The sequence below is a fragment of the Astatotilapia calliptera genome, chromosome 12, assembly GCF_900246225.1.
Source record: "Astatotilapia calliptera chromosome 12, fAstCal1.2, whole genome shotgun sequence".
Lineage (NCBI taxonomy): Eukaryota > Metazoa > Chordata > Actinopteri > Cichliformes > Cichlidae > Astatotilapia > Astatotilapia calliptera.
This window is the reverse complement of record NC_039313.1, coordinates 24042144-24053652: the sequence shown is the minus strand read 5'-3', so window position 1 is coordinate 24053652 and position 11509 is coordinate 24042144. Positions and strand designations below refer to the sequence as shown.

General features: G+C 41.3%; 2 protein-coding genes across 3 annotated transcripts in view; both read left to right on the top strand.

Annotated features, from left to right (window-relative positions):
• The first annotated feature begins 678 nt into the window (after window positions 1-678).
• Window positions 679-2943, top strand: LOC113033794 (L-serine dehydratase/L-threonine deaminase). The gene is made up of 8 exons (XM_026187902.1): window positions 679-704; window positions 823-979; window positions 1121-1160; window positions 1259-1398; window positions 1608-1699; window positions 2088-2315; window positions 2409-2533; window positions 2617-2943. The coding sequence occupies exons 1-8, from the start codon at window positions 691-693 to the stop codon at window positions 2808-2810; spliced, it is 990 nt and encodes a 329-aa protein (XP_026043687.1). The 5' UTR covers window positions 679-690; the 3' UTR covers window positions 2811-2943.
• Window positions 2944-5345: 2402 nt separating this feature from the next.
• Window positions 5346-11509, top strand: part of LOC113033618 (tetratricopeptide repeat protein 28) — a 187379-nt gene continuing 181215 nt past the window's right edge. For both annotated transcript variants that reach the window (XM_026187595.1, XM_026187594.1), the window contains exons 1-2: window positions 5346-5611; window positions 8148-8444. In XM_026187595.1, coding sequence (XP_026043380.1) covers window positions 5582-5611; window positions 8148-8444 — 327 coding nt within the window. In that variant the 5' untranslated portion in view covers window positions 5346-5581. The remainder of the gene's footprint in view (window positions 5612-8147; window positions 8445-11509) is intronic.

Sequence of the window (11509 nt, the reverse complement as noted above, 5' to 3'; positions counted from 1 at the left end):
GAGTTTTTTCTGAAAACAGCTGAGATTTGTGCTAATAAGAGGTGAAAAGGCTGGTGTCTAATGATTAGGAAACTGTTTCAATGGAACGATGGCTGTCAAGAAAAATGGGTGATGATGACTGTGTTTTGTAACCATGTCTTCAGACAGTTTTTTGGAAATTCAGTTGTGACACAATGACTCACACTCAGTGCCTGCCTTTGTTTGTTGGTGATTGGGGATGCCAGCACTGTGTCCAACTCCTTTAGATGGGAGAGAGAAAGTAAATCCATCATGGGTAGATTCAAATAAAACAAGAACAAGATGAAACTAGGCATCTAATAACGGGGAACTGTTTTTAATAACATCTACTTTGTGGACATATTTTTTTTTAATATTCTTTCCCAACTGTATCAGTACTAAGCAGGAGGTTGTGTTTTTTCTATGATTTGGTTCTCAGATTGTTATAATAATTACATAATAATAAGCACATTTCACAAAAATTGTGCTTGCAATCAGAAAGTCATTCACTTTTGGGTTGTCTCATCCTCATCATGACTGGGAGGAGTCTGGTCTGAATGAGCAATGCTGATTGGTTGAGAAATGGGTTTGGTTTGTCAAGTCCACAGACAAGTGCTACATAAATTTGACAAATTTTAGTGATAAAGAGACACAAGAATAAGGATCCACAGGATCTGTAATATTCAGGGAAACATGTCTACAACTAGGTGAGCTGAAACCTGTGTTCTTCTCGTATAAATGACCGCATTGTGAATTGATATTTTGTAATTTTTTTAGGTTGATGTTTTAAATTTTTGATCTTTTTGCTTGCCCTTTGGTCCAAAGTGAAATGAAGACCCAGCAGGATCTTCACGTGGCCACTCCAGTGAGGGAGAGCCTTGCCCTGACCAAACTGGCCGGGACCTCTATTTACCTCAAGCTGGATTCGTCGCAACCGACAGGATCCTTCAAGATCAGGGGCCTCGGTCACCTGTGCAAAACGGTGAGTAATTCCTATCTGGCAATGATTTGATTTCCCCTGCATTTGAAAGAGGATCTTGTCGGGAGTGAAAAGAACCGGCAAGGGTCAGTTTACTGGCTCATGAATTCTGTGTTGACATGTTTGTTATGGGTTTCCTTGTAGCTGGCAGAGCGAGGATATGAGCGATTTGTCTGCTGTTCAGGTAAGAATACAACAGTCTCTACTTTACCATATTGATGCATTCAGTGTGTCTAATTTAATTGTTTGTTTGTTTGTTTGTTTGTTTGTTTGTTTCAATAGGAGGAAATGCCGGCATGGCAGCAGCTTATTCTGCCCGCAAGCTCGGGGTTCCTGCAACTATCATTGTCCCAAACGTCACACCGAACATAACAGTGGAGAAAATGAGGGATGAGGGAGCCACTGTGATCATTCATGGCAAGGTTAGTTAAATGTTCCTCAGTCACTTTTTTACTTTTTCCCAGAACAAATGAATGTACGAGGGTGGTAGATTCTGAATGAATATGCTTCATTTTATTAACCCACAGGTTACATTTAGAATACAAGATGACTATTAAATGGTTTTCATTGATTGAAGGGAACTGGGGGGGGAGAGATATACCAGATCATTTGTATGTTTTCTTTTCCACAGAATGTAGATGAAGGCATTGCATACGGACAGGAGCTTGTGGCAAACAACGCTGGCTGGATATACATCCCTCCCTTTGATGATCCCCTCATCTGGTAAGATGGCTTCAGTTGGCATCCTCGGAGCTGTGACTGTGTTTACATTAGCCTTCTGTTACTGTGACACCTGTCTTATCATGCATGAACAGAGCAGTTGCAAGGAGTAAATGAGATGATGTGGCAAGATGTATGTTATCACAGCTATTCTGGGGGAGGTTGTCAGATAACTAATTTGTTTGAGATGTCACATTCAAAGTGTTAAGCTTAACCATAAATTATTGAAATTATGGGTTACTTGGTATATTATTGGCATTTGATAATCATATGCCACAACCAAGCTTTATAAACCAGGCTGCACCATGCAGAGATTTCCTATATTGCTGTGCATTAAAGCAAAATCAGTGCTGAGTTTCTAGAAACTGACAGCTTGCGTTTGTGTACAAAGGGAAGGCCACACATCTCTGGTGAAGGAGCTGGAGCACGACCTGAAGGAGAAGCCAGGAGCGATAGTGCTGTCAGTGGGAGGCGGGGGCCTGCTGAATGGGGTGGTGGAGGGACTGCGTCGCGCCAACTGGGCTGACGTCCCTGTTGTAGCCATGGAAACTATGGGTGCACATAGCCTCCATGCAGCCATGGAGGCTGGAGAGCATGTGACTTTACCTGCGATTACAAGGTACTGCTGATTAGCTAATTAACTAAAAAAAATAAGGGTGTCAACAAATGTTTGGACTGGTGGTGAACACCGGCCTTGTATTATACTCTACAGTGTTGCAACCACACTGGGCGTGGCAAAGGTCTCAGCGCAGACAATGAAACTGTCACAAGAACACCCGATTCTGTCAGAAGTAGTCACAGACCAGGAGGCTGTGAAAGCTGTTGAACGCTTTGTGGGTGAGTACAACCTGAAGAGACAAACAACAGATTTGAAATGACCGATCTGATCACAGATCTCTCCTGATATTCTGCCTCTGCAGATGATGAGAAGATCCTGGTGGAGCCTGCCTGTGGTGCTGCTCTGGCAGCGGTGTACAGTGGCATTATCAAAAGGCTGAGGGATGAGCGCAAGCTGCCGCAGCACCTGGGCCCTGTGATCATTGTGGTGTGTGGCGGCAACAACATCAGCTTGGAGCAACTGAACAAGTTGAAAAAGCAGCTTGGCATTATTTAACTTCACCCTGAGTTTTCCTGACCTTTCTTCCTTTTCCCCACCTGCTCACAAACCCTAAACCCTATTTTACTCTCTGTAATATATTATAAGTACTTGTATGTAGCACTTAATAAAGATGGGATATGTTTATTAATTGTGTTTCTGTTTATAAGGTCTGTCTGAAAAACAATAATTTAACCCACATTTAAGCTGCATTTGATTTGTATTTAGTATGTTTTGTTTGTAGGGCCGTTACATATGGTATATATGTGGTGTATACTGACTGTATGTTAGGCACCAACATGAAAATTTAGTAAAGATGCACAAAACTCCATTTGACGTAAAACAGTTCACTCAGTGTGTAACTGTTCACCATAAAATATGTGAAAAAAAACCCCAGGTCTAATTATTTATTAGTTATTGGCCTTAAAAATAACCAAATTTCAGACTATTCTTTATTTTAAACTATAGTTCTGTTCTTTGTCTTAAAACTAACAAGTTCTTCAATTTACCGTATTGGCCAAAAGTCTTGAGCCACCTTTGATTTCTTTGTATTTTACTTGCAAAAAGCCACTGTATTTATTTATTTATTTATTGTAATTTAAAAAACTGTCTTGAGCAATAGCTCTCGAGAGTTAATCAACAGTTTGATTGGCATAAAATATATATTTTCTTGCACCAACAAGCTGATTCCCAAAGAGCTATTAGCCCAAAATCTGGAACATCACAGCATGGTGTGCAGCATTTCCTTAAAAATTTTAAGCAAGCTGAACAAGTAGAGGATTAAAAAAGAAGAACTGGGCTGAAAATCAGTGTCAACAGGTCTTGTCATTCATATGTAGGGGATAGTTTGAGGCTAAATTTCAGCCAGTGATGTTTGGGATTTTTGTTGAAACTGATGGAATTATGAACACAGAAAAGTACATTCAGAATTTGATCAAACATGTAATACCATCTGAAAAGGATTTTGAATGACAGTGGCTTCATTTTTCAACATGACTGATGCCAAACACACTGCCAGTGTAGTAAAAACAGCATGAAGAACTATTTTAGATTACTCAAGCTTGTCTAAGAGAGTTATGTTAGAGAATAAATGTGGGCATACCAAATATTGATTACCAAGTGCGCTACAATTGTAAAAAGTCTCTTTATACCTTATATACTGCATCTCCATGTCTTTTTTTCAATGTTTCAATAAATCGCTCCATTTATTTCCTATTTTCTTAGCAAACGATAAAGAAATGGGTAGCTCAACACTTTTTCACCTTACTGCAACTTTTAATTTATACTCAAAACTGAGCAAGATTCAAACTCCAAGCTTTTAAGAAATCAAGAATGCAAAAATGTTTAGTTAGGACAACACAGCAATGGTAGTTTTTACAACAGCTAACACGAATATTTCTTTTTGAGTGAAAAGGATTAAAAACTTTTTAAAGGCCTAAAGCTTCTCTGTGAAGGATTGTTACACCATCTGTTGGTGAGGAATTGCACATAATGAATTAATTACTTAAAAGTCCTATTTTAGTTTCAGTCTTTATGAGAATATATCTAAGCCACAGATCTGATTGGAAAAAAAAGAATCTAAAAAGTAGCCTTCGTGATGCGATTGTTAAGTTAATTTGCTCATGTGAAGAGTGCAACGTCAAAGCTTTATATTTATTTCCTCATAGTCCACACTAATAAGTGAAAATTTACCCATATGTTCATATAATAATTTCAAGCCCTAGATTTAAAAATGTAACATAATATCTCAATGCTACACTGCACTGATACTAAAACAAGTATTAGAAAAATGTGCTACAACTTCATCTGCAAGGCTTTTGGATTCATGCATCCAATAAACAAAAATCGATATTTGATGATTGCAAACAAAAACTGTGTGAACTTCATCATCAACGCCATCTCTGGAAAACAGGGAATAATATTGTTACACAGGTAAACCCAGCTTCGCCACCTGATTGTGTCTGACCTGATATAGGGGTGTTGCTTTTAAAATGACTAGCTACAGCTGTATTATTGAGTGTTAAGAAACATTTTTATTTGTGGTTATAGTTTATTGAGTTGTGACTGAGTGGGTTCAGATACAGGGTTATAGGGGTTAACCTAGGTAGGCCTCGCATGCAGTAATGGTTATATTTTTGTTGGCTTTTTAATGGGATATCTGATCAGCGCCTCACTGTCTATTATTACATTATTTACATGTCAGCATAACCTCAACAGTCAAATGGCAAATAAACAGTTCAAACCGATTTCCCAATCCACGTGGCCCTACACGGAAGTCCCAACAATATGACCTGAAGGGAGTGCCTCTGGTGACTGCACAAGGTGAATGCATATTTACCCTCCCCGGTCTACAGCAAAAAAAAAAACAAAAAAAAAAAACTCCGACACATTTGATTTTAGTTCTACTATGTAAATGCCCCCCTAAAAATGTCCCAAGTAACACATTATTATCTGGATTTTTCTTCCCCCGTCTCCTGCAGATCTCCCTGCCTCTCTGTGCGCAGCAGCGCTCAGAAAATCCGCTATGGCAACAGGGGGAAAAAAGACAAGAAAAAAAAAAGAAAAAAGGAAAAGATTTGACAACATGGCGCACTTTCCTTGAGAAAAAAAGTTTCTCCTGAACAGCCACACAGCTCCGTTTTTCAGCCTTTCCTCGCACTTTGTCAACTCTTTCGCTGCAACGTGGACTTTTTTGGCGACGCTTGGAAGAGTTCTCGTTGCGTAAACAGTCACAAAGTCAACAAAGAGTGTGATGGGATGAGAGCGATAACCCGTCGCAGGCAAACGGGATGGAGAAGCAAGCGACTCTGAAAGAAAAGGTAAATTATATGTATTAAAAAAAAAACCCTAAAACGACTCTTTCGTAGGCTGTCATGCCAGCTGTCATTTTCCAACTTGTTGGTATTTTATTGCCCCCGGATTACTTTTTTACTCCGCGTCCTGGACAGGAAATACCAAATGACCATTCTGTGAAAACCTCGTAAAAGACCTCTATCGATTTTCCAGTCATGCATACAGCACTGTTCTGCACACTGGATGTGTGGGCTGTCCCAGTGCACATAATAACCAGCGTAAATCTGATTTGAATATCGCTCGATTCCAACATTAACTTGGAGCACATTTATTTAGTTTTTGCACGAACAGAAGACTTTACAGTGGCAGAGAGTTTCTGTGTATTAACGAGAGCAAATCCACACAGTTCCTCCAGGAGAACTGTGACCATCCTGCAGTCTGGACTACATTACAGTAGGAGAGATAAGTTGCTTTCCCTATCTCTGTCTCCTTATGATTACGTTGTTAGGGTGTCCTCTGTATTGATGTAGGCTTTCATTATCTCTCACTCTCCACCCTTCCTGCCCAGTGCTGCCCACATGCAGTGGGCAGCCCCCCCTCTGTATGTTGTAGCAGATTAGACAGCAGAGAGCGGACTTTTCTGTCAAAACCTGCATTCTCTTGGGCCTTGGAAGCACTAATCCATAATAGATGCCTCTCCTGCCTCTCCTTTGGGAGCAAACCTTTGAATGTCAGGCTTGGCGATAGTGTTGGTTGTGTTGCAGATGTCACAAACTCAGCCTGTTTGTGTGTTTCTGAAAGGTGAGCTATGGTTTATATGTATTTATATACACACACACAAAAAGAAAGACAAAGAAGAAGAAAAAATCTTTAAAAACCTCCAGAGGTTTACCGTACACGGATTTATCAAACCTCAGGTGCTGAATTTGCTCTTAGAGGTGCAATAGAAAAACGAGATGCCCCCCCCCCCCCCCCCCCCCCCACACACACACACACACACACACACACATATAAAACCATGATCTTTTCTCTGTTGTCATGTGATACAAAAGGTTATTTAACGGTTGTCATAGAAGCACTCTTTTTTTTCTGCTGCTTCTACTCCCTGGGCCTCTGGAAGTAATTACCAAGCCAGCCCTATCCCAGAATTCAGTCCGAGGAGGTGTGGTGAGAAAGAGGTATAATGGAAGCAAGCCCAAAAGCCAGGCAGCCCGAGATGAATTTCATGATTCAGTAATACTCAGCCAGCCGTCCCTGTTAAACGGACACGACGCTCTCCTACTTACTGTAATCAATCAGATGCTTACCGGTTTGTTGCAGTTAGTAAGATCTGAGTCAGTACAGTTGGTCTTCCTGCTGTTTTAGTGCAAGAGTGGAAAATAAAGAGGGACAGGGAGAAAGCCTTGCACTAACACATATATTATATTTGCTGTGGTAGGAAATTTTGCAGTGCAGTGAAGACGTCTTTATTAGGCTGAACGTCACAGTGATGTTGTTCTTTAAACCGCTATGTGTAACGCTGTAATAAAAAAGTGTGAAAGAAGAACAGCTGTGGACTCTGGGAAGTTGAAGATAAAAGGTTACTAGGTAATGAGTGACATCATGACAAACTGTGCTTTCATTTAAAGTTAACACATGTGCAGAAATAATTAAAGTTTGCAGCTAAAGACAGAAAATGTTGTCTGCAATGGTTTTGCACAGCTCTGATTGTTTTATACAACCTTTATTTAAACTGTAAAAACAACAGATGCCTTATAAAGTGTTTTACTTTGGCCCTCATGCTGTGTCAACTTTTGACTTGAGTCATATTGCAGCAACACATCTGCAAGAGTTGAAGCTGCACTATTTACATACTACCAGGATCACAACCTCGCAACACATGACACAGCAGGAAGAATCACAGACAGCAGTTTCTCCAGAGGCCATATCGCTAAGCTAGCATGCACAAAAATGAGGCTCCGAGCCTCACTTGCAATTCAGCTGGCAGTAATGTTCTAAATTGCACCCGTGTCCTGATGTGACACGTCAAAATATCTGCCGTGAAAAGGGCTTATTGAGCTCAAATACCACAGCACATGCATTTTATTTTGGCACACAGGAGTTTGGCATAGACTCTGGGTCATGCACTCTTTCAAAAACACCCTGCTTCATATTCATTTCATTCATTAACGGTCCCTTGTGCTTCAGGTGCATGTTCTCAGTGCTGCAGTGGTAGCAGTGGGCAGCAGACATTTTTGGCATGTTGCAGAAGCAAAAGCACAGGTGTAATTGATCACAATAAAAATGACTGTGTTCCATTTAAATGAGCCACTTCCAAGGTCCTTTTAGTGTGCGTGTTGGCTCACTGTCGTGGCCTTGCAGGACACTTAATGGAACTGAGCCATCATTAATGAAATTTGCTTCACTTGTGTTTTTCCGACTATGACAGCTTAAAATATCGGCCTTGGAAAAACACTCACCGAGGTCTCTGCTTAATGGAATTCCTCTTGGTTAAGTGTTGTGGGTTTTTTTTTCAGTCAGACTGATCAAAGCTCTCCGGCTGCTCCCTGTCCTTTTCTCCAGTTTTCAATCTTCGGTTCTCGGACAGCGGGCAGACCTATCCGGTGCGTTGGAGACGACGGGGCCAGGTACGGTCTGAGCAAAGCTGAGTTCATGGAGAAAGTGCAGCAGAGCAATGAGGCGTGTCAGCGAGGTGACTTTCAGGCAGCCGTTCATTTGTACAGTGATGCACTGCAGGTCGACTCACAGAACTGCATCCTGTACAGTAACCGTTCAGCGGCTTTTCTCAAATTGGGCCAACACCAAGCAGCTCTGGAAGATGCTGAGAAAGCTTGTGAGCTTAATCCCAAGTGGCCAAAGGTAAGTGCACCTCAACAGCCTAAAAAGCTGTGGATTCTCAGAACGAGGGGCTTTTTTAATTTTATTTATTGCAAAATAAAACAACATAAGAAGTGAACTAAACAACTGTTCACGCTACATCTCCCATTTTATGTTTTTTAATAGAAATCATTGACTAGCGCACAAATAGAGTGTCATCGCCACGAATGTCAAAGGTTAAATCTAAACTGGGTTATCTAAGCGGCACAGATTGAAATGTGTCACGTGCCAAATGTGCTTCTTAAAAAACATCTTTTTATAAAAACTGCTGGCAGCAGAGGCAGCTTTTTCAGCGCAGCTGGTAATGAAGTAGCCACATAGTTATATTTTCATTGCATTGCTGTCTTTGCTCACATAAATGAGATCATTTATCTTTAGTTTAAAGTGTATCAAATCCCCATCACGTTTCCACTCCTTCAGTTTCAACCTTGTGGCTTCTGATCAATACAAACTTTTCTGGGGTCTTGTCTTTGATCTTGTCCAAGCCACGTGGACTAACCTGCGATAGATTTCACATTACTCAGCCACAGAGATCACTAGCAGACCAATTCCTCTCAGTGATAGAAATGCATCGATTTCGTGATTTAGCACGCAGAGATACTTTTGTCTCTCCACCGAGAGATTGATGATAATGTGGTAGAGTGGTATTGATGATAATTTGTCGCTACCAATGATGCATCAGCGGCCACCTCTTCTTTGATCTGAGGTTGTGCGTCTTCGTTTGCTCAGGTAGGTTTCCTCCTCTGTGAAAGTGTGTCATTGCAGTGAGAGCTGACACTGTCACTTCTTATTATGTCGGTAACGTGTGCGTCCTGTCCCATTGTCTGTGGACTTTGAGTACAGCCTTAAACACACCTATTGTTTACTGTAGCTTTTTATACTTCTGTTGTTGTGATCGTGTGCTCCGGCTAGTCCGATATATTTCACTTGATATTATAAATTTCTGTAACAGTAGTCTTGACTTTATGGTGTCACTTTTCTCTCTTGCATCTCGTACAGTGGGAGAAATTTCACAGAACCTCTGAGGCCTTTGAGACCAAACTATAATTGAAAATCACTGCCAAAATCGTTCGCCTCCTTTTTACACGCTATCCAAGTACAATGAACTCTTTGTGGTCTGACTTGGGGGATGGTTCGCTTAATCTGTGTAGCTCTGCTCAGCCTGGATTTACTGCCATTTGACAGTTTTCACTCTCGTGCCCGGGCTTTTGTTCATCGTGATGTTGATGTATAATTTGACCCCTGTGTCTTAGTTTGCAACAGGAAACAAAGGGATTTATGTCAATGTATTAAAAATTACACAATATTGCTTTGCAGAAATTAAATCTCTCGACTCACCACTAGGGGGCAGTCTCGTCAAACCGGAATAGATTTTCAAGGGGTTTTTTTTATGTGCAGAACAAAACAGCAGCCACTTTAATTTCCTTGATGCTTTTTTTCTGTCCTCTGAATTAGTGTGTTTAATAAAAGATTAAGGTAGAGCATTTGTGAAAGCAAACTTTCCTGCATGAAAAATGTATAGGTTGATGTTTTGATACATTAAAAAAGAATTTAGCCTCTTTTACTCACGTTTTTTAATCCACTCTGCTGATTATGAATGAATAGTTGTACAAATTACAACTCATGATTCAAAGAAAAGATTCGTAATATCTGCCTTGACACTCATGGTGTTGGCCTCTGGGAAAGAAGGGCTTGGTGGAGTGCAGTCTATCTGCTGTGGCTCGATGTTTGATGAAAGAACAGGGATTAAATCACAGGAGTGTGCTGGCATTCAGATCCTGTGTGAGTACATAATATCATCAATCATACCTCCCTATGACTGCACTTCTGCACTGGCCCATCAAACGGTGACAGGCGTGGTTTTGCTGCCCCGAGCCCCGCGCTGCAGCCCACCCTCCTGAAGCCCACAGCCAGCCTGTGAAGGAGCTCCCTGTCTAATCTGTCAGCTTTCCTTGCTGTAACTGCCAGAAAACACATTCTGAAAGAAGAAAGAAAATGTGGGGTTTAATGACCCAAGACAGCTTTAGGCCCTTTGTACCTCTCCCTCTTACTGAATATAAAAAGCTTAAATGAGAACAAAATAGGGTGCCATTTCGTAGACACGGGGCTCACGCGTTGTGTCTGCGCACATTTTTAATCTGCAGCCAGTGATGGAGGGAAACTGCGGCGTACAATGGCGTGTCTTTTGCTGTGCATTATTGATATGGAAGAACAAAGGGAATGATAGTCTTGCAAACTTTTTGATCGACACGCCGAGTGTGTGGCATCACCGTAAGATGGCAAACCTTTCGGCATCTGCTCGCAGTGAGCGTTTTGTGATCCTTTTCTGCGCCTCAAGTGTCTTTTCGCGACTGAGAGGACAATGCTCTTTTCTAGATGGAAATCCGTTGCTGCTCTTCTCCTCCATCTGCTCTCCCCCTCTCAGCACTGCTGTTCCAGTGACATGTTAAACAAACAGGCCTTTCTGTCATCACTCCTATTCTCCTACTTGAGCGCTGACAGGAGAGTTCCTGGGGACCCAGAAGACAACTGGCACCGAAGTATCAGGGGAAACATCTCTATCATTTGCATATCTTCTGATTACAGGTTATGATGGCACTTGTCATGGGTATTCCGTCTCTTCAAATCTTTATTGCCAAAGTTGCAGATTACACCCACTCATAATGGTGGTGAAAAACCATCAAGCCTCATTTTTCACACAAGGCTGCCACACTTCTTCTTTTTTTTTTTTTTAAACACATTTATTTCAATCCATTTTTCTTCTTCAGCAGCTTAAAATGTCCATTTATGTCCCAATAGAGAGGCCTTGGGTTTAACTGAGACAATGAGTGTTTGCAATGGAAAAGGTCATGGTGTGTGGAGTGCTGAAAGGGGACTTTAATTACAGCAGCACCATATCCAGTAAATGCGTAAGGAGTGGATGCTGACACCCTGATGGAGCATAAAGCTTCTGTTTCCTGCGGCGTTGGGTGATGACACGGGAGTTTGCTGTCACAGGAAGAAAGGCATTGTGTGTGTGCGTATGATTTGAAGACCTCATCTTTTGC